Source organism: Eutrigla gurnardus, assembly GCF_963514095.1.
Source record: "Eutrigla gurnardus genome assembly, chromosome: 6".
Classification (NCBI taxonomy): domain Eukaryota; kingdom Metazoa; phylum Chordata; class Actinopteri; order Perciformes; family Triglidae; genus Eutrigla; species Eutrigla gurnardus.
The window spans coordinates 13,833,945-13,857,189 of NC_139920.1; the positions used below are offsets into that span (position 1 = coordinate 13,833,945).

The 23,245-nt window shown below is 40.9% G+C and overlaps 3 protein-coding genes across 3 annotated transcripts; 1 reads left to right on the plus strand and 2 right to left on the minus strand.

Moving 5' to 3' along the window:
* Positions 1-12,172: 12,172 nt before the first annotated feature.
* On the minus strand, positions 12,173-17,428 carry ncbp2 (nuclear cap binding protein subunit 2). The gene is made up of 5 exons (XM_084010964.1): positions 17,278-17,428; positions 16,743-16,829; positions 14,838-14,932; positions 14,568-14,706; positions 12,173-12,681 (listed from the first exon to the last, which is right to left on the minus strand). Exons 1-5 carry the CDS (start codon positions 17,350-17,352, stop codon positions 12,583-12,585), a joined length of 495 nt encoding a protein of 164 aa, XP_083867090.1. The 5' UTR covers positions 17,353-17,428; the 3' UTR covers positions 12,173-12,582.
* A 627-nt stretch (positions 17,429-18,055) lies between these two features.
* On the minus strand, positions 18,056-19,651 carry fkbp2 (FKBP prolyl isomerase 2). Its single transcript, XM_084011672.1, has 2 exons — positions 19,063-19,651; positions 18,056-18,558 (listed from the first exon to the last, which is right to left on the minus strand). Exon 1 carries the CDS (start codon positions 19,515-19,517, stop codon positions 19,101-19,103), a length of 417 nt encoding a protein of 138 aa, XP_083867798.1. The 5' UTR covers positions 19,518-19,651; the 3' UTR covers positions 18,056-18,558; positions 19,063-19,100.
* A 58-nt stretch (positions 19,652-19,709) lies between these two features.
* On the plus strand, positions 19,710-21,048 carry LOC311014833 (protein NCBP2AS2-like). The gene is made up of 2 exons (XM_084011673.1): positions 19,710-19,859; positions 19,948-21,048. The coding sequence occupies exon 2, from the start codon at positions 20,028-20,030 to the stop codon at positions 20,331-20,333; it is 306 nt and encodes a 101-aa protein (XP_083867799.1). The 5' UTR covers positions 19,710-19,859; positions 19,948-20,027; the 3' UTR covers positions 20,334-21,048.
* The last annotated feature ends 2,197 nt before the right edge of the window (positions 21,049-23,245 follow it).

Here is a 23,245-nt window from a genome sequence, read left to right on the forward strand (position 1 = left end):
TCTTGAAAAGTAATGTACAACCGATGGTCACTAACTGAGCATTAAAGTTCATCATGCATTGTACTGAAATAAAAATGAAAGATGGAAGAGAGTAGAGAGAGCAGCACGATTGAGACAAATCAATGAGTTGTGCCATGAAATAATTTAATGTGAATAGAGCAGCAAATCCCAAATACACATTGCCCCCACATTGACAACAGCATCCTATAACGCTCCTTTCGTTCCTACCTTTCACAATAAAAGTAATATATGCAGCATCCCTGCTTACCAGGGGAACTTAAATAAAACAAATTAGCTTACAATATGTATTCATTACAAGAAATATGTCACTATTTACTATTGATGGTCCACAAGCAACTGGTGATCTGACAGGTTTTAATTGTGTGACACGAGTAGTGTCTGAAAATGTTTTTTTCATATCCCAGAGGAGCTCACTATATAGTCGTCTATAAAGACATCTCTGGATGGTGAGTAGTGAGTAGGGAATGAGAGAGTTATTCCAGACACAAGCTGAGGTATCTGATGGACAGGTGGCGAATAGCAATGAGAGGGTTTGGGGAAGTAGGAATGTGGCTGGATGGGACAGAGAGGCAGAATGTATTGTTACGCTAGTAGTCGTAGAAAATGATTGCAAACATGACCAAGCCTAGCTAAATATTGACAGATCAATTGTATGAAAAGTATATTGTACCAATATCCACATTTATATAGTCAACTGTGTCAAAAAAACATTTCTCTCAGTGTGTTAGTTAGTTAGTTAGTTAATTAGCTAGTTAGTGTTTAGTATTAACATTTGACACCGATATGACACCCACTGAATTTTGGAACATATTTTGATATGAATTAGCGAGAATGGAATATACCATGGCTGAACATTTGAACACAGCATGTTTAACTCAGAAATGTTCTGCGTCAGTTGATTCACTTTCTGAATATTGATATAAAATGGTTCTTAATTTACCCCAGTGTCCTTTATGGTTGAGTTCAGCTCATATGAGATGATGGAATTTCAAATCAGGGCTTATAATGTTGGCCGTGCCTATCATCATAATTGAACTTTCTCGGGTGCAAATAGCTCACTGAGTATGTGTGGTTGTGCTGCCAGGTGTAATTCTATGTATGCTCAGCAAAGGTTCCCGTTTCAAAAAAGTTATCTTAAATGAAGGATCGAACGATCAACATTTTTTCAACGTTTCCAGTGTGCTCATATTCTACTCCAGCAAATCACGTGTGTCATGTGATAAGGAAGTAATTTGAGGTTTACAGGGCAGTGTGGTCTATAGCTGCTAATTCTGACATAATGCTTTCATTTCCCTGAAAAAGAAATGAATCACTTTGCATTGCAGCTGGATCCCCCCCCCCCCCCCCCCCCACATGCTCTTATTTATTTTGCATACCAAATGAAGCCAGCCAAGTGACCAATGCACTCTCCCTCAAACTTTTCATTTGCAACATCTGCTGCTGGATTTTCTGGGTTTTTGGCAGGTCATGTGACTGGAAAAATAAATCATGGTCTCCTGTCATTGCCGCAAGCTCCTGGAAGACCCTTAACATGGAACATGCCTTATTATTTATTCATCTTCCAAACCTACTTTCTCCTGTCTAGAGTCACGTGGAGCAGGAGGTCTATCCCTGCATGCATTGGGTGGAGGGAAGTGATACACATCATACACGGCCCAATCTCCTTTCACACCCATTTGCAATCTGTTATTTCTAATTATCACATTATTGATGCAATCCAATAATACAAGTGTAACACAGCACTGGGAAATGGTAAAATATGCTGGTGTGTGTGAGGTTTTGTCAGAGCTACTCCACGTCTCTGCCCAGTCATCCTTGTAATGAAAACAAACACAGCCTCCAGGTGTTGCTTATGAGACTAGATTTACAAAGCATGGTCAGATAAGATAAGAGAAAATAACAGGCTGAAGAATTGTTATCAGTATTCACATTTTACTCTGTTTTACAGAGGTTTACCAAAAAAGAAGCACCTTTCTTAATTTGATTTGTTCATCTTCCAGGGAAACACTGGAGTCTCATGAACTTTTCCTCAGCTTTATTCAGGATTTAATCAGGATTAATTAAGGTAAAGCTCACTCTCTTGGATCAGGAAATAAGCCTCCAGACACATCATGCCTGACATTGTCATCGCTGACTAATATCACCACAAACACATCTCTGATGTCTGATATGAATTACCCCCAAAAAAGCTTGTGAGAAATCCCAGATAACAAGCAGTAATGGTAGCCCTTCAATGTCAAAATTACTGTATATTGTGTATCAGCTGGATACAGAAATTGGACTCACCGTCTTCCAGAGACAGTTAACGATAAGCGGGACTCAGCTCTTTAGAGATTCCTAGGGATAGCCCTTTTTAATTCCATTAGTAATTTCAGATTCAAGTTCCTAGAGTTATAGTTATAACTGTATTCAAGCTGGACTCAGAGAGGCATAACATCCATTTAACCACAGCAAGATGATATTCTCACAGGTGCAAGTTTAAGACATTCAGGTTGAAAATGTTATTTTGTCTTTTTTGATGCATGAAAAGGAGAATTTGTTTCTCCTTCACTTAAAATGGCTTTTTTTTTTTTTTTTTAAGAAATTAATCAGTCTTACCTGTATGTTACTGGATGGTGGCAGCTGGAGATGGTAGTGAGAATTACAAGATAACATAGCAATAGGTAAAACTGGAATAAAGGTAGTAGCTAGTAGGTTACAAGAAACATCTCAGCCACATGGAGGGCTGGAGTGAAGCCTGAGGTCTCACCTGCTGCCAATCAGCCTATTTAACAGTTTCTCTGCTGATTGGCCATGATCTTCAGCATGGTCCTAGTGCCCCACCTCTGCACTGGGTTAAAGCAACACTTAAGAACTTTTCCTCTTCGGTCCCACGACAGGTTGGAAGGGAATTGTCCATTACTGCCGTCGTAAATAATTTAGCCTACCACAGCCTACCATCGCACGCACGTTATTTGTTTGTATGCAGAACCGGCTCTGGAAACAATGAACGATTTGAACGATGTCCAGTGACAAGGTAGAGTAGCCTTTGCTAAGATAGCTAACATGAGCCATAGCGATAGTTACATATATATTAGCACAATAGCTAACGCCTTAGCTAACATGAGCCAATAAAATAATCAACAATGTATTGTACACAGATGCACACAGCAACAAAGCCAAGTCACCATCCGTCTTGCATTTTGTAGCCTCCTTCAGCTCTCGCCAACGAGTGTGAGCCGGTCCAATATTCACTCTCGTTCGAGCTCTTTCTTTGTCATGCTCCCGTTTTCTTTTCTTCGCCTCATCGGACATTATACTCCTCCTTTTCTTTGCAGGCTCTGCCATGACGGCAATTTAAAAACTTCCTAGCTGCAAGGTATCTTCCACGCACCTGCCGGGTGTTCTCCCACTGATCTCTAAGCAGAGCCTCCACCTACCGGCTCTTGTAACGCTTGCCGTAAAGCAGGTCAAATTCGTAGTCTCATTAGAACTACAAAACCGCTACCCGACGAGGCAAAGTTACATAGTGCGGTTACAGCCGACAGAGGGCCGCAGAGCGAATGCGGAAGTGCTGTTCACCCGGTTTTGAGGTGATGAACCACTGAAACTATTTTGGAAACATTATTTTAAGGCACTAAATACTCTTTAGTGTTGCTTTAATAAAAGTAGAGACCACTTACTCTGTCTCTTAAAGTATCATCAGTTTAAGAACAACATCAAGTTATTAACACAGTAATTAATTAAGTTAAGTTTAAAGTTAGTTACCCTTCAGCCTAGGGTGCATTCATAAATAGTCACTCTGACACAAACTCTCAGAGCGGCGTTCTCTGGGCGCTTTGCCTGAGGAGACGGAGCAGCAGAGCGCAACTGATGTCTGTTAGGGCGTGTTCAGACTGCACCTTTCCTTTGAGGGACCTCATTGACTTTGCATGGGCTTGCGTCACATTATGTGTGAATTAATTAATTGTTGGTCCGTTCCGCTGCATCGCTTGCGTGAAAAAAAAAAAAAGTTGACAAAAGTTAAACTTTTCAGGCCTTTCCGTCAGCCAATCAGATCGGATCAGATCTATGACGCTGGCCAATAAAATCGGCATCTTGGTATGACCGGGGAAAGGACACGTAAAAAGCCAATGAATATTGAGGAAAGGTTAATTATTGCGGTTGGGAACAGGCCGATTCTTTACGATTAGTCCCTGTGTTTATATACAGGGACCAAATTACTTAGACACATAGCAGCACTCTTCTGGCTATAACGGGATCCATTTTGCACTATGATAATAAGGAAGCCAGATGTAGCCTGAATTAGCCGGCTAGCGGGAAGCAATTTCAATGGTTGCTGGCTGCGTCCACAAAGGCATCTCCCCCATGTGCCATGTTGCTTTTAGCGGCCTCTTTGGCACTAGAAGAACTGCAGGCGAGCCTCTGGAACCTCATCTCCCTCACCGAACAGTGTCGACTGTCTCTCATCTACGTAATGCCTTCAAATGCTCCACACACACACACAAGGTCTGCCGTTTTCCCTCTTTGGCGGTCACTTTACTTTACTCGATAACTTGCCCTTCTTCACTTACATTAGTTTTTGTTTCTTTTTCTTGGGACTGGAAGTTGAATAGTCTTCTTTCTCTGCCTGTTGATCCTCCATTGTGAGTCAGCAGTAATGAAATGCACCGGGTCAAGCACTTTAGACTAGAGGGAGCCTGACTCAGCAGCTGGAAGTTACCAATTTCCGATTACAATGAAAAGCAGCATACTCTTCTGTGAATAGCTCCACCTGGGTAGACCAACCGCTGCTTACTCACTTTGCTTCTTGATGACTTTCTTTCTTCACTTCCATTAGTTTTGTGTTTCTTTTTCTTGGGACTGGAAGTTGAATGGTCTTCTTTCTCTGCCTGTTGATCCTTTATTGTGAGTAATGAAATGCACCTGGCTGCACCGGTCAAACACTTTAGACTAGAGGGAGCCTGACTCAGCAGCTGAAAGCATACACTTCCGTGAGTACTAGCTCCACCTGGGCAGACCAACCGCTGCTGACTTATTTAAAAAGCGTCACTAATTTTAAATGTCACCACAGACCCGGAAATCCTTCTGGGCAAAGCAGCAAGTACAAGCACATTTATTAGTGGGTCACATGATCAATTACCATTGTTTTAAATCACTCTTTGACAGATAGTCAACTTAGAAGACAATTAAATAGTTGAAAATGTTACGGACTGACACTTTAACCAAAGATTAGCAAAGCTAACTGTTACATTTACACCAACAACTAACATTAGCTGTAGCCTATGATTTCTAACTAATTTTCACAGGCATATTGGTAAAGTCTTATTTAGGCTACCATCATCATCATCATCCTCACTGGCAACAAGCTCTTCAACAAGAGACCATTTTACATTTTACAAATCAAGAGAAACGTTTTTTTTCCCAATTTAAAATACCTGTTTGTTAATTCATATAGAAATATCTGTTTCTTTGAACAACAACACTTTCATTTTAGAGATGAGTGCAATTTAGATTTAGTAGCAACACATTAGCATCATACAGCAGGCATGATGGCTGTAGCTTAATAAGCAGTGCAGTGATTACAGAAAAACAAAAAACTAACAAATCAATAATCTCATAACAGCTGTAAAACAAGAGCAACTACAGATAATACAAAAACAATCAAATGTATTTCCAGCATGGATAAGATCTGTCCATATTTGTTCGATCACGTATCTGACAAATGTAACAATTATGTAACAATGTTAGTTAAACTGCGGTTGCTATGGAACTGTGCCAGTAGGGGCTGCTAATAGCAACAGTACACCTAGAGGCTATCTAATGTACAAATTAGCCTCTGGTGGCGCAGTAAATTCTAAGAGGGCAGAAGAAAGAGTCAGAGATTCAGGTGGACAGACAGAAAAGTCTGGTCACCAGTAAGATATTTCAAGGAAGGATTAATACAGTTCTCACATATCCAGCAGATGGAGGCTGACAGGGTTTGACATGAACCCACGGATGACATTAACTCTGCAGGATTCTACTCATGTCAGCTGCAGCCTGACCTATGGGCATCATCTTCTAACCTGAGGGGATGATCCCAGCCTGCTGAGAGGTGGATCTAGGCAACATCCCACCAACAGCTCCAGTTTTAGCTCATCTTTTCCATGTACAGATGAAAGATGGGGGAAACCAATACGAGTTTCAGAGTGGGGGTGAACCAGTGAAAATGCCAAATACCTGAGCTTTATTTGGATTTTTAAAAAGTATTATGGGATTTAGGATATAATCCACAAACTACTACTATAGTATGGTTAGATAGCACCCAGCCAACATACAGTCCAGTATACAATAGAGTTTGCTATACTCTCTTTCTTTTTTTTTTTTTTTTGTATGTTGTCATATCAGAAAAGCCAATCACTGTATGTAATTTATATTGTTTGATCAAATGACCAATGCTTCAATGTACAGTTTTGTGCATGCACCACTTAAATATTACTTCAAAATAAAACTTCAAACAGCAACAACTGGTCTTTCCAAAACAAATTCATCGGTAGTTACTCAGATAACTCGACAGTTTTCACTGACTTTTAATTTTAAAAAAAATCTGTGAAACCTGATGTGTGTTTTTTAGTGGATTAATCCAAAGTAACAAGAGAGACGGTATGTTTCAATCTTAGAAAGAGATGAAATCCCGAATTCGAATGACTAGATGCGACTAGAAGTATTTGAGAAAACATTATAATCTTGGGGACCTGATGTGAACCAGTCATAAAGAACAGTGTTGTATATATACACACACATGAGTTTATTTGAGTTTGAGTGGAGTAGAAGTGTGGAGTAGAATTGAAATCGAGGCTTCTTTGACATACTGCACCATCCTCCCATTGCTCCAAAGGATTTCAATTGAGATTTACTGTAAAATCCCATTTCTGCCAAAAGAAAAAAAAAATCTCTCTACTCTGGTGATCTCTCTGTTCTTAAGTGATGGATGGTTCACTTGTGTTTACTCAGAGGGGAGGAAGCCAGTGAGAGGGACTAGAATCTTCTGCAAAATATTTTGGTTTTCACAAACAATCATCAGTACCACTGGAAAGAAGAAAGTGGATTTATCAGAGACAGGAAATGAACTGTGCTTAATTGAAACGCTCGAAAAAATGATCCTGTAATTATAATTGTGTTCAATTAGCCTTAATATTGCCTCATGGCTCGAGCGAGCGGAGCTCAAGCGTGACAGTTGTTTCCGCAAACAGTTTACACTTAAAGTCTCATTTTTGAAGACACCTACGTCTCAGAGACCGAAAATAAAAACTCTGTGAAACCTTTAGCCTCAACCTTGACAACAAGTCCGTCAATAGAAAATCTGGACTGGTAAGAGTTTCACTCAGCTGTCTTTAATCATTACTGAGTAAGCAGGAGGAACACTTGTATTTCGGTGCTGTCTGACTGCCAAGTAGGAGGTGAAGCCCTCCAGAAGGCCGCGGGGTATTGAGCATGTTGTGAAGCGTGATATTAGACCCACCAAGAGGTCTACGAGCCGCACCGACCTGCAGGCTTCACCAGTCCAGCACCTGAGACAGACAGACTCTCTCAGCCGGAAAAAGACATGGAAACGGATAGTGGAGAGTTAGAGCTGCCGAGCAACAGACATTGCCTTTGATTCTGAATTATGTTCACATCAAACCATTCTGGATTTGGGGATTTACACTCAGTGGATACACTCAGGTGTCAGTGAAGGAAAAGAAATGTTATCAACATAAGCCCTTCCACTCTGGAGGAGGTCAGTGCCTGTAGATACCTTGGGGGAACGGATACACATATCACATGAAAATCCAGAGCAGCAGTCTAATTAATGCCAAGTTCTCTCTGTCTCTTTTCTATTCTAGTCTTTTGGGCATCAAGTTGTGTGCAGATTGTTTGTTCTCATGCAGAACCAATGGCCATGGCTGCGATGTTTCCATACACTCAAACAAATTGCCCAACATGTATAGAGGTACATTAGGCTGAGATATCCGAATGTTTGTTCTTGTATGAGTAAAGTTCCAAAATGCTGAATCAGTAAAGGCCATAATGATTTCTTTGTGTTAGACCCTCTAACTGGTAAATTACCCCATCATTTATAGGGCAGGCCCCTGTTGGCTGAAAGGGAATTCTCATTACTAGTAAATAGATCGTGATGTTAACAGAGTTGTGGTCCTCAATTAAATAAAATTCTCTCATCCTCACCCTCTCTCATCTGTGCCATTTTCTCAATATGATACCTGCCAGCAGATACATCTTTCATCTTAGTCAATCTCCCGCTGACAGATGGAGGACTCATCCACCATGCAAACCCGCCGAGACACAGGGACAATACACAAACCTGAAGTGGAAACACACAACGGGACATTAGTCCGTGTTTTCACGTTCCCTGCATCACCCCTTCATGGTCTATGGAATGACAGATGAAACGGATGAAATGAAATCACAGATGATGAAACACTGCAGCATCTATGAAAGGACAAGGTGCCTTTTAAGCCTTGACACTGAGCTTCTACCTGTCAAATCCTTTTCAGTGATTCCTCTTCAACCTCATCACACCACACAGCTCAGTCTCAATCTAGACCGACACTAATGCTCACATTTAAGCTGAGTGTAAAGCACGCCACCGAATAAAGCAACTCATTCCCTGAAAAATACATCCCCCCTATGGCGAAATGTCAAGCTATTTTAGCTCCTTTATGGGCACGCTTCGGCTCTTCAGTGTAGATGTGTTTCCAAACCACCACACAGGAGTGAATTACTTTGCTGTAATGAGATCACGGCCAATAACAGGGACTCTGCATGTTTAGTGGCTGGACTGTTTGAAATGCTGCCGGCTGTTATTCTCCTGGAGCGAATCAAATATGGAGGTGGTTATTGTTTCTCCTGACACTGTTGAATGGTGATGGAAGTATTTGTCCATCAGTGAAATCAGGTTGTTAGATGTAATGTATTTTTCACTATGCGTTGTTTAAATTACATTAAACACAAGATCTTTCTATAAATGTCAGGAGTGACAAATATACAGTAGAAATACTCAAAATGATTATATAGTTGTTGTTTTTTTTCCAAAGGCAACAAATTACACATTTTAGCTTGAAATTGTGGCCTTTAAAATCAAAATATTGAGATCTACTTAATAGGGAACTCCACTCATTTTACCCTTCAAGGTCTGTTCAATATTATTTTCTAATTGTGAAATGAATGTATGACTTGACTTTATCAGGAAGCATTACTTTATTGCCACCTCTCACAATTAAATACAAGCTGGTGACGGTTCAACTTTGCACAGTTACGAGAACTTTTATCAAAGCCCAAAAAGCAGAACATCCGCTCTGTTTTTTTCTTTTTTTTTTGTATTTGGGATTCTGTTATTGAGGGAGTTAAGTAAGTTGTCCCCCTGAGTCTCCTGATCAATCACAGCACACTTCCAAAAGATGCCTATTGCAGATAAAACATGTGCAATATCAGATACCAAATCCAAATTATGGCCAGAAGTACAAAAATCGCTCCAACAGCCTCTGCTCTTCTGTGAAGGATTTCCAGGAGATTTTGGAACCTGCAGCAGGGATTCGCTCTGATTCAGCCACAAGAGCATTTGTGAGGTCGGCCATAAGACCTGGCTCACAATCAGAGATCCAGTTTATTCTAATTAGGGTTGAGGTCAGGGCTCTGCAGGCTAAACTAAAAAAAAAACATTTCTTTACGGACGTGGCTTTTTGTATTTGGGCATTGTCACATTAAAACAGAAAATACATTTTCCAAATCTGCTAAAAAGTTGAATGGACACTCTTTTCTTACTGCATTACAATTTCCCTTTAGATAACATAAAAAAAGATTCAGACCTAAAGTGTACATGAAACTACACGGATAGGGAGATAAGAATGAACGACTTGACACGAGTGAGCTCATGCTGGCTGTTGTTCTTCATTGTAATGGGGGATCATTATCTCACTGCATTGCCTGTAAGCAGCTTGACAGGTTGCCCTAATGAGTTTGAGAGGTTGAGACATTTCTTTCCAGATGTCCAAACAGCCCGCTGCTTTGCATACATATCTTGTTAATTCTGGCTCTGGGCTTGGCACAGTCTAATTCTCACTTGACCCCATTTGATCTTGACTTTTTGAACCATGCTATGATAACAGCTAATGTTTTAAATGTGCAAGAACCAAATTATGTGAGGCCTCCGTGAGCTTCCTGCTCCTCTGCTGCATAAGAAATTGGAGTGGCTAAATCCTCAGGCTCACACAAAATGTCAAATACACGTCATGGGCATGCAAAGAGCTTTCATGGATTAAGAACGGGGTCTTTATTATATTGCGGATGTAATGACATCCTTTTACAATCCTTTCAGCAGTTGAGGTCGCAGCTCTTCTGACCCACGTGCAGTGTAATAAAAAGGGCCTGAAAAAGTGGTTGTGTCCCCCCCTCGCCTGTACTAAAGCAGATAAACCGTATCCTTCAATTCTGCTTCCTTTCACATTAAATCTCTGCATCATGTGTTTATTTCCATTGATTTTGAAAAGGGATGTTAACTAGCACTGCATGAATGTGGATGTTGTTACAGTTAGTTTGGTCATCTTTGTTCTTCTACACATGTAGTGGCAGAATCTGGACGCTCTACCATTCATTAGTTTAATGTTTTACTGCTTATCCATTACGTTTTGAAAAATATTTTTTAGCTAGTTTGAAAATTAAATCAGTTTACAGTATTTAGCTACAGATTACGTTCCAGGCTGGCAGGAAGGATAAAGTGACATTTAGTCAAGGCGACGGTCAGGAAGAAGCTCACAGGTCAGCCACAGACAAAACATTTCAAACAAATCATAAAAAAAGGGGCACAACAGGTGAGTAGGTCAGGAAAAAACAACAGTTCAAAACACAGGCAACAGAAACGCAGGAAGAGATCAGGTTCAAGTTCAGGTTAAGAAGGCAACACTGACCTGTAGGAGAGGAGTGGAAAGGTCCCAGTTATATACTGCAGGGCTGATTATGGAAAGTGGAAACAGGTGAATGAGAGCCAGACTAGTGAGGAAGTGTGGGGGCATCTGGTGGACGGAGGGAGCATGCAGGAGAAGTGGAAGTGGGGCTGAAGCAGACTTTGTGACAAGCAGTTATTTTTACTTACTATTTTCACTTTTCTGCTTGCTTGCCAATTAGTTTCCATGCATCACATCTCAACGTGTGGCTTAAGGTCTGACTCAGGTACATGGCGTGTACTGTGCATCTAGCTGCTAGCTCACTGCTTTTTGTGACAATAAGCACTAAATACCACTGTCACACTAATTGCTAATCATAAATGAATGTTTATTTTTCTCCAATCCAACTCTCGTTACAACCGTTAATAAACTGCCACTCCCAGCTTTAACGCTCCTCACCCAATTAAGGTCCTGCTCAAAATGGAAGTCCCTCTCATCAGAGTGCGAAGCTTGAGCTAATACAGAAAGTGACTGTTGGTTCAGTCACACCTCATCGTCCCTAATTATTCCAAAAACTCCACCTCCTCTTCTGCCATCTTGTGTTCATTTTCAATATCTGCTGCACAGAGAGGATGCGATTAGGAATAAAATGTAGTCGCTGGTGTCAGGAATTCGTGGTGGGGATAAAATAATAAATGTATCTGAAGGTATTCATGGTCTGCTCCTCCCTTCACGACTACAGCTCACTTTGAGATAAGAGACCAGCTGACTGCTTGAAAACTGCAACGCTACCATGTTCTTAATTACAAGTGGAATGAGGATAGTCCAGGAACGGAGGCCTGGCCAACTGCTCAGCAGGATGATCACCACTATAATTGTTAATTACTTGGCTGTGAAAATACAGGAGAAGTTTACTGGACTCTGGAAGCTCCCAGAGGATTTTTTTTCAGCTTATTGTTTTGGATTTATGGGCAACAACTTTATGGTTTTGTTTCCAACAGCTCCAAAAATCCACTGCACACTACTTGCACAACACTAACCAGCTGCCAGTTAGCAAATGATATACTGCGAATGCTATGCTGCGTCTCCACTCCTACCGTCCACAACATCAATGCAGGTTGAATCTACTTATATGTATGTGTAATATTATTGCCCCCATACAAAGTGAGTTGAATGCCATTAAGCAAAATTTAATTACAAGACCTCTGACCCTGATTTAGGAAAATAAATAAATAAATAAAAATCACACATCAAAAGAAAAAAATATTTATTTAAAAAAGTATAGCCAATTTAGTACACAGAGATTCATTCATGGAACTCAGAAATATAACAGAATAATCCCTTTCTATTACTGCAGCAAAGTGTTATCTTTATCTGAAACGGAGACTCGACATGACGACTTTGTCTTGATATTTGACACATCAGCAAAATGGCGTCGTGCTGGACTGACTGACTGTCTGTCCGCGTGAAAGTCAGAGCAGAAAGAAAATAAATAACAGCTGCTTATGTCTGTGGTCCATACAGACCTGCTGTAGAGTTTTCAAATGGTAACACTTAGGCAAACAATCTGTGGTAGAAACACTGCTGGAGAATTAATCTAGTCGAGGACTGAGGATGGGGATCTGTGTAGTCCATGCAGACTGCTGTGGTGGGGCTCAGTCTAAAAACTATTACGTACATCTGTGGGTCGATGCTGCTGAGCCAGCTTCCCATAGCCGCCTCTGGCTGGGTCGTAGTCCTGCCTGTACTCATCTCTCACCTACACAAAGAAACACAAACACAGCCGGAGGGTTATTACACAGCACGCCATTCATGGTTTTACATGGAGGGGCTCTTATGCTGGCAAATAAGACTGTTCTTAGTCCAGTATTTAGACTACTCATTCAAACTCTCCCAGAAAGTTCATCGTCTACAGCTACAACAAATCTGGACACAATTATGTATTTCTTAATAGCATAATATACACTTCTAAATGCCATGCTATAGCAATGCTCTCTTCAAAAGGCCATGGTTAATCATGCATAATTTATTTTGGACAAGATACGGATCACTTTCTAAATATCACACTGATGTATTCAAATGTCATGAAACTATTGATTTCTTTTTTTGAATGCCATTTCAGTATATGTAATTTTCAAATACCATAATGTGGTGTTTTATTATTGTTGTCGAGAACTTTTTATATATGGGAGGACACAAAACAAGTAGTCAGATTTCCAACACCATGATAACATAACCGTCACCACGGATTTAAAATCTGCTCATGCAATAAAAGGCTACACTTATCAGAAACGGTTCAAAATCCTACAATCACGGCTGGTTCCTGGCCTATATTTTGGGAATCACTGCTTAACTATATCTATTTTATTTTCCATAAAAGGTTTCCATGTATGTAAGAGAGTTGAACAGACATGGGCTTTAAAAAGCACAAACTTTTGGAATTTAAGCTGCCGATAGGAAATCTGTCTCACTGCATCTTTGACAGTGAGGAAAATGCTTTGAGCCTATGGGATATTTGTAGCATAAAAACGCAACATAAACATACAATCTTGATATAGAGCCCACAGATTTATTTTCTAAGATTCATACTGAGCGAGATATTTTACAGCTGGAAAAATCAACTCGTCGGTGCTCGCTTGTGGACAAACTATGTCATAGTGAAAGTTTCTTAACGTCCAAGTTGATTTCTGGGCTCCAACGTCTTACTTCATCTGACCAGTACAATGACAGCAGAATATCTGCATCAAGCTAACATACAGCAAAATATCGGTCTGGTTAATTTATTGGTCTAACTCTACTTAAGACCAATAGCCACCATCATGAAGCTTAAAATAAATGTGGTGCAGCTACGGTAAGTGCATCATGAACCAGCTGGTCGAGACCCAGTCTTAACATTACAATCAGTGGTTCCCAAAGTGGATGCCTTTAAGAACAGTGCTGAAAGATTTATTCCTTTTCAACTGAAAAAAGAAATTAAGGGGCATTTATATCAATATATCATACTGTACAACATACATATTTACACTTTAAAAAACCCTGTCAAATATGTAGTTAGTTAGTTTGGTTGACCTTAAAAAGGCCTGCGGGCTGAAATGCCATCTCAATCAAAAGAGGCATTTGGAGCCAGAGTGTGCAACATGTATTTTCCTGTGAAGATGTAACTATACCACAGCCAAGATCCATTTTTCATTGTTTAAAAGCAATATCTGAGAATCAAAAGGAGAAACATTACCTCAAGTGGCTGACTTTTATTAATTCACTTAATTTTGATTTTAGTTTACATCCATTTCAGTTGTTTTGTCAATTTATTATAAATTCTAACAGATATCCATCTGGTCATTTTTAGCAGAACATTTTTCACATGTATGCATGTTCTGTGTCTAGAGGCGAGTATAACAGTACAACGGTACATTTAAAAGAAAGATCAGGGTGCCGTGGTTTAAAGTGAAAGAAGCAGTGCTTTCCATGGACTTTTTTACAGATAAAACATGTCAGCATCCTCAGTGAGTCAATTGTATTTTGTATTTTGCACTGCTTTATTTGCACTATTCTCTTTGCTGCTGTAACCCTGTAAATGTCCTCACTGTGAGAACGATAAAGGATAATCTTAATTTATTACGTGTGTACAAGGGTCAGAATCCTCACCTGTCCTCCAGATTTGCCACGGCCGTACTGCCGCCCCTCCTTGAAGCCGGCGTCCCAGTCTGTTCTGATGATGCGGTCGTCCAGGCGCGTGCCATTGATGAAGCGCATGGCGTTTTCTGCACCTAAACGTGTGTAGTATCTGGTACAGTCTGGGTTAAGGTTTGTTCCAGTAACCACGCAGATAGAAGGATGACTTGATATCACAGTGTTTGCTGTTCATATGGGTGAATTTGTGTATTTTCTAAACAATTCTTAATTTCACAAGGATACTCTACAAAGCAGAATCCGCAGGCTGTCTTCTTGACTTTATCCAGGCCAATGACGATACGCTTGACGTCTCCACCTTTAGAAAATATCTCGTGTACCTGCACATCAGTTACAAAGACACAAGTGAGAATTATGTCAGAGATAATATGAATCTGTTGACTGTTAAAGAAAATACTTTTAAAACAATAGAAATGTAAAAATAGTTTCGAAATACACTGCTCCAAAAAGTCAGTTAAACTTCAGGGATGTCAATCTGTCCATTTAAGAAACAGAAGTGATTGTGAGTTAGTTTCAGCGGCTGTGGTGTAAATTAAAGTGACAACAGGTGCAATGGAGAGGCAAATAACCACCAACATGGTTTTGATCTGGTGGCCACAGATAGTTGCCTTCTCCTTCTTCCTGACTGGTTCTTGTGTTCTGCGAGTGTCCTTGCACTACTTGTAGCATGAGGTGCTACCTGCAGACCAATCAGGTTGCAGAGCTAGTCCAGCTCCTCCAGGATGGTACATCCATAGTTTGCCGTGTCTCCATTAAACGTCTCAAGAGCATAGAGGAGATGCCAGGAGACCGCCATTACACGAGTAGAGCTGGACAGAGCTGTAAAAGAGTATCAAGCAGCAGGACCGCTATCTGCTCCTTTGTGTGAGGGGGAACAGGAGGAGCACTGCCAGAGTCCTACAAAATGACCTCCAGCAGACTAGTGGTGTGCATGTTTCTGACCTTACTGTCAGAAACAGACTCCATGAGGGTGGCATGAGGGCCTGATGTTTTCTAGTGGGAGCAGATCTCAAAGCCCAGCACCGTGCAGCTCCATTGGTATTCGCCAGAAAACACCAGTAAAGGTTTTCAATTCGTTCATCAAGGTCTGATGTGTGATTGAAGTGTTTTTTTGAGCAGTGTATCATCAATATAATCAAATTGCTTTGTCTCTGGTTAAAAAAAAAACAGAATGCAAAATGATACCAAGCTCATATTCTGATGACAACTCACTAACATGATAAAGTCACAGTCAGGCCATAATAAGATGAAAAACTTAACTTAAATGGGGGTATAATAAAATATTGATTCAGTACACTTGAGTATTGCAATATTATTTTTTGGCATACTGTACCGATTCTCAAAAACATTGTATCGATATTTAATTAGTAGTTTACATGCAACGATTTGTGGAGGATAGACAAGTAAAGTGAAGGTGATGTTTTTTAGCTGAGCTTGTTGTCTGTGAAGTTTCCTGGAAGCAATGTAATGTAGCTGCAGTGCTTTCGACATGGAGTGAGCTTGTTGCCGGACTCCGTTAAAAAAATGCCTTGTATATGTTAAATTGCTGGTCAGCAAATGGTCAGTAAACAGCTTTAAAAGTGACATGCTGTGCATTCAGATGCATTCATTCTAATGTATGCCAATGTGAAATGTGGGTAGCAAAAGGGGACCGACCATAAACAGCTTGAGGAATATTTAAAGAAATTGTAAAGTGTCAGTTTTTAAAACAGAATGTGTTGGGGGTTGGTCGGTGGTAGAATGATTTCATTAACTTCTTTTGATGTTGCTAACATGTTGGTTTTGCAATGACATAATAACTCGTCATTCACAATGACAGACAGTTCACATAATGAACCGGCATTTCAAGAAAACGGAACGTTGTTAGAGAAATGTACTAGAGTTACCGGTATTCATAGAAACATAGTAGGTCTACTATGTAGGCTATGCGGTTTTCATTCATGCAAAGTATACATTTTTTTAAATATTGTTGTAACTTTCCAGTATCATAATACCATATTGACATTTTTTTCCATAAAAGAACATGTTGCTGTTTGTTTGGTGTAAGAACACTGAGAGCAATGCAGACATGTCTTGTTCTGTATGTGCAGACATACCTGGCCTATAAGTAACAATGGCAGTGTGCCCTACCTGGTCCTCGGTGGTGTAGAAGGAGAGATTCCCAACATACAGTGTGTGGCTATGCTTCAGTAGCTTCTCCTGGTCATAGCGGTTACCCTACAAGGAAAACCAGCAACGAGTGTAAGCAATATGACGTTAACTAAGCACCACTGTAGTACATTAATCTAATAAACCTCTATCTGAATCAGCTGAATACTTTTTAGAGAGTATCTGGTCAAATGATCATCCTCAATGAACGCCATTGTTTGAATGCAAGCTGTAGGTAATATTAACGTTGCTACTGAAAACCAAAATAGTTAAACGAAGCTAGTCGAATAACGCTTGTAGCTCAAGTGCAGCAGTACAACAAAGCTTAGAGTTAAGTAGCAAAATTCATACATTAAGATATCTGAGACGCTTAAGTCTAGAGTTACAAATAAATTAACGGCTCCAACGCGCGAGTTGCCCGTTGTCGTCGGCTAACAGTTGCTAACGCTCAGCTAATAATAAACCCGTTGCGATAACGTTACAGACGTCAGGTATTAGCGGATATTTTCCCACTTACCTTAAAATGTTGGTCTCTGTATTGACTAATATCAACGTAAGAATCGCTAACCAACGCGTTTAATTTCGCAGACATTGTGACGAAATCTCAGATAGCTGTCCTCGGCAGGCTCGCAGCTGTAACGGCGCGGACATAAGTTCCGGTTCACGTGTCCGTCCCTTTCAGGATTCCGGGTGGAACATCTTATCCAGATGTTGATATGAACGTCTACATTGACAGACGGCGCCCCCTGGTGGTATGATCGTGATACACTGTTGCTGATACATTTAAACAGTCACATGACTTGGAGGCTGCAACTGTGAGATGTGTAGCCACACTATTGGCTGCTCCCGTTTACACATTGGCACTGAGAGACTTGTTTGACTGGCCATTTTATCCCAAATCTTTTCTCAGGATAGTTAACTGATACATTTCGTTTCATGATTTCAGCATTTTCTGATACAAAAAAAAAAATGTGGTTAATCTTTTTTACTTAAGCTCTCCACTTGTGACTGACCCTGAAAAAGCCCACATTCCAGAAAACTGGCCTAATGCACACACTATTGGCCACTAACAGCGTGCCAAATTGTAAGTTGTGAAACCATAATGATTAAGTTATAAAACTTTTATAGTCAATCAATTAAGTGCATTAAAAACGGCCCTGTCAACTACAAGTTATTAAATGTGTACTTTGTTTCACAACCCAGATGCATTTGTTGCAACTATTTCTTAAAATATATATTAATGAAGCCAAGGAAAGTTGTAAAAATGTCAAACAAAATCACTTGAGACCTCAACATTTCTGATTTCACCAAATTTTATTATCATAATTCACATATTTAAAGTGAAGGAAAACATGTATCTTAATCCATTCTCTGCCTGCCTTCTGAATATCTGTCTAAAGTCAGAAGTATAACTTTGTTTCCCATCTATAATCTATTCTATTCCATTAACCTATTATGTGAAAATAATGAAAAAATATGAATGAACCTGCTTATAAATCACAGACAATTAAAAACTAAAATTAGATGAAACAGCAGGGCACGACTTTATTATCAACCAGCGGCCAAATATGAGGTTTAGCTGCTCACTGTCAGTTCTACTAATGTTAACCAAGGCCATACATCCCTTCTTGTACATCACACAATAACTTCAGACCAATACATCAGAGCTCAATATGCAAAGCCAATGAAAGGAGGACAGTGGCTCTGCCAGAGGGTTTCAACACTACTCCCAGATTCCCATGTAGTACTCATCAGAGGTCAGATGATCTCCACGTAATGCTGCAGCAGCTCCTGGAACCTGAAAGAAAATCATAACATTCATGTAATAAAAATAACCACAAATGTTTCTCAATCTGAAAATAAAATTGATTTGAAATCTTTCTGTGGATTAAATACATGTCGTTTGTTTCTGAATTTGAGAATGTGAAGGCAATTTTAATCCTGCCCCTAACAGGCGACGATAAAAACTGCTACACAAAGGTTGTGTACTTAATGTTCTGTAACTGTGATCTAAAGGTTTGACTTCAGAGAGGGATCTGTTTTACAATAAGCATGACATAATCTTGATGCATGTGCTCAGAGTACAATCTGATCTTGAGCTTACATAGTGCATGTTCCCAATTGAATTTGCATTTAATGAAATTATCTCACAATAAGCCTGAGGCCATGTTGTATTCCAGGAATAATGTCGCAGGCCTACACAAAGCACAGGGAAGGGGGAGGAATGGCGGGTTAACAGGGCCGGATCACCTCACTTTTGCACCCTAAGTAGCGTAAAACACACATATTTGTAATGACTTACGTTTTGAAAGTCGCCTTCTTTGCCACCCCTCTTCTCCATCAAAGCTCGTTCCTCCTCTCGATGCTGAGCAGCTCCACTTCAAAAATGAGCGTCGCTCCTCCGGGGATCTTTGGGGGAGCTCCCCTGTCTCCGTAGCCGAGCTCGGATGGGATGACCAGCTTCCTCTTCTCGCCCTCGCACATTCCCAGCAGGCCCTGGTCCCAGCCTTTGATCACCTGCCCGGTGCCCAGCGTGAAGGTGAAGGGCCGGTCGCGGGGAATGCTACTGTCAAATTCCGTGCCGTCCTCCAGCTTGCCCGTGTAGTGCATGTTCAGCACGTCTCCTTTGCGGGACTTGATGGGGCAGTTGTCCACACGCTTCTTGATGCCGATCTGGAGCTTCTTCTTCTCGGCTCCGCTCACCGCAACCGGGCTCAGCGACAGCACGGTCACGACGAAAAGCAGAATCACCCGCATGGCAGCAGTCCGCACTTTACGCGAGCTTCTTCCGCGGATGTATTTTGGAGTTGACTTCGATCTAAACTCCGCGAGCGGTTTGTTGAAGTGTGGTTGGATGAATAAGGAGAACGAGGCTGGGGAATCTGTAACCGAAAGCGGATGTACGTACGATAACACCGGATGTATTTCGCTGGTGTTACAAGGAAAACCGTCCGGGAACTGGCAGTTTGCCACAGCGCTGAAGTTAGCTTCACATTCAGTCGTCCAGGGGGAAACTTGAAGGAATACACACTGAAACCGACTTCAGCCTCGGAGGTCATGTCACCCTCCACAAGCTAGTGGTCACCTGGCTCATTTTAGGTAAGTCAACTTGTTCATGTGTCGTTACTGAACTGTACACCATAACGCAACACACACGATAGCATTAAGCTAACTGGTGTCATTACAGGTCAGAAGTGCAGCGGACGGGACCGCTGAGTTAGCTGGCTAAGCTAAACGCGTCAGGGATCTGTGTAAACAATCGACAACATGCTCGCTCGTATGCTATTTAGCCTCCTCAACAAGCTCCACGTCGTGGAGAAGTTGGCGGAGTCCCGTGCGATGCGCAGGGCGGCCCAGATCACAGCGTACGCCATCACCAAGGCTCGGATAGCCGGCAAGGACGCCTCGGTGCGGGTCATGCGCTCACAGACGCTGCGGCAGGTCCGGGACGAGGCCGGGAGAGTCCCCGGAGACCTGGGAGAGATGGGCAGCCGCCTGAAGAGGGTCAGGGAGACTTTTGTGAATGAAGTGAAGGAGGGATGGAAGGACGGGTCCAGACAGATCAAGAAATGAAGAGGACGGACTGTTAAAGCGACTAGGACTGCACTGATACTTTTCGTGACCGGTTGTAAAGCTGACGTTTGTGATACGCAATGTGAACCAACAATGACTAAAGGGCAGCGAATGAGAGGTGTTGTACAAACAACCTGCCCCAGTAAGGCACTGCAACAGTATTGTGTTCGTGTTGGACACTGATCAGTTCACAATCATTAAAGGAGGTTAATAGAATTGACCTGCAATCCATGAGCAGATATTTAATTATAAACGGGGGTTAAACGAATTCAATTCACTGTATTCATATTTCTGAGAATGCACCGAACTCTGAAGTGTTTATTTCATCTTTCAGAAAGGCTGTGGGGAAAGTAGGAACTGTCTTGGAAAGTTCTAAGAGGACGTAGATTAGTATTGAAAGGCTATGTGCACTTTTCTAAAGTAGATTGACAATCTAAAGAAGAAAGAGCAACTGTCTCCTATCGATGGCCCATTAATACCTATCTATGATACAAACCACACACTGTAAGTCCTGTGTTTTCCATTTCTCTCCACTGATGTGTACTCGGACACCAATCCTGCCTGAAAAGCTTTTATGGATCTGTACGAGAAGTTGTCCTGGGAAATAATTTTATTGCTAAAATAAATGTACATAGAGAGCAAGATGCGACGATGATCTATATTTAGACAATGACTCCACCATTTTGTCTGCCTGTAAAATAAGGATTAAAATGTATAACAGAACTTGCTGCTGGACTGTGTGATTTGACATTATTTGAATCAATATGGAGAAAAAGATATGTGAATTGTATTTTCCATGTCTAAGATGGTTAAATAAGGACACTTTTTTTTGTGCCTATGTGACTCAACCTCTGAGTTGTGGACTGGGGGTTTGCTGAGTCAGTGAGTGAAGTTTACAGTTTACTGCCTTCAGATTGTAACTCATTTTGATTTCATAACTTTTTGGATGGACTTTTTCCATCAGGGTTTTTTTTACTTATGGATGAATCAAGATGATGCTGGGATGATTAATCAATTATGAAACCAGATATAAGTTGCAGCTCTACATTTACTACTTAAAAAAGAATACAACATTTAATGGTGATCTTATCCGTTGGTTGCATGTATAAAGCTTCACAGATATGCAGAAAATTAACATTAATTCATTGTCAGGAAGAATACCGCAAGTGAATGCATTTAATATTTATTTATTTCATTTGGACAAGCACAGAAAACAGCTCGAGTCGGCAGTTTTATGTAGCAATACTTGTGCAGGCTCACTGGCCTGGCAACTAAATATTAGTTACATGGTTCATCATTTCACATAGAAATAAAATCCCTATCAGGAGGAAGAGAGGGCATTTGTTTCTGACAGCATGAGTCAGTACATATACACTGATATGGCATCTGAACTTCATATAAAAATAAATCTCTCAACATAGGAAAATACACATCCAATCAACATTTTGAAACAGGAAACAGAATCCAGCAGCAGGAAGTACAGCAGATATGACACAGATGGTAGTTAGAGATAGAAAGAGACATTTCTGGAGTGACTTGTTTGGGATAGAGGACATTAGAGCATCATTTTTTACATTTCATCTAGTATTTACATTTAACTGTATTTTATTTCTTCGATCCCCGGGTCGGCCCCGGGTTCCTTCTGTGTGGAGTTTGCATGTTCTCCCTGTGTAAGCGTGGGTTCTCTCCGGGTTCTCCGGCTTCCTCCCACAGACCAAAGACATGCAGGATGGGGATAGGTAAATTGGTGACTCCAAATTGCCCGTAGGTGTGAATGTGAGCGTGTATGGTTGTTTGTCTATATGTTAGCCCTGTGATAGACTGGCGTCCTGTCCAGGGTGTACCCTGCCTTCGCCCAATGACAGCTGGGATCGGCTCCAGCCCCCCCGCGACCCTGAATACAGGATAAGCGGTAGAAAATGGATGGATGGATGGATGTATTTTATTTCTTTGAAACTCTTGCATGAAAGATATTAAGGCCAATCTCTTCACAATTTCCTCCAAGTCAAACAAAATGTGTACCTTGAAATTACATGAACTAATCATATTCTTTCCTCAATGGACACAAACTCATCTTTAAACTATCCAGACAAACAAAAACGCCTTCACTCTTCAGCATTGTGCATGTGTCAGCATTATTCACTCCATTTGTGTCAGAATGTAGAAACTGAAACTGAAATGCTAAAAAGGTGTGAGAAATGGCTGCAGGTAGGAGGCACTCATCATCACACTTTCCCCAGCACAGATCTGCGTGGAGGCAAGACTAGTGCATACTTATTGATATGGCATTAGCTTACAGTAGAAACAGCCTAAACTACGGTGGCTGTATTGGTTAGTAGTACTCACAGAGCAAAGTGGCAGCAGATAGAACCACAATCTGACTTCTATATTCACATACAGCCTTTAATAATGAGGGAGCTGATCTGAGGTCAGTTACAGCTTGTTACAATCAATACAAATTAAAAAAGTGTATTTCCCATAATGTGAAACTATTCTTTAAAAGACAAGAGGGCCTGGTCGCTGATTTCACATGCACTTACACATGATAGACAGTCTGAGGTAAACCCAAAGTTAAACCATTATCTGTGGCTCATGTGAAGATAAAAATCAGATTGTCTGTACTTTGTGAAACTAGACATGCATGCACAACCAAGTAAAGCAATGTAACAGGTGGCAGCATACACACTGATATGGCAGCTCACCTTCAGTAAACAACTTGGCAGCGACACCATCTCTTATCATGTCTGATTCACACAAGCTGGAAGTCCTTTGGCAACTAAACTCTCTTGTCGGCCACAAAGACAGGAGATAATGTGCTTCATTACAACACTAGCACTATCTAAATCCCAAAGCAGCTCAAATCAGATAGAAATTAGGGGGGGGGGGGGTAAATTGGGCTGGACTAAGGGTCA

What these genes read in the sequence shown, in the direction of transcription:
- LOC311014833 (XM_084011673.1), top strand. Translation starts at nt 20,028, where the DNA reads ATGCTCGCTCGTATGCTATTTAGCCTCCTCAACAAGCTCCACGTCGTG.
- ncbp2 (XM_084010964.1), bottom strand. Translation starts at nt 17,352, where the DNA reads ATGTCTGCGAAATTAAACGCGTTGGTTAGCGATTCTTACGTTGATATT. An exon ending in ACAGAGACCAACATTTTAAG is followed by an intron (nt 16,830 to 17,277) that starts GTAAGTGGGAAA and finishes TTTTCCTTGTAG; the next exon opens with GGTAACCGCTATGACCAGGA. An exon ending in GTGGCAAATCTGGAGGACAG is followed by an intron (nt 12,682 to 14,567) that starts GTGAGGATTCTG and finishes TTCTTTGTGTAG; the next exon opens with GTGAGAGATGAGTACAGGCA.
- fkbp2 (XM_084011672.1), bottom strand. Translation starts at nt 19,517, where the DNA reads ATGCGGGTGATTCTGCTTTTCGTCGTGACCGTGCTGTCGCTGAGCCCG.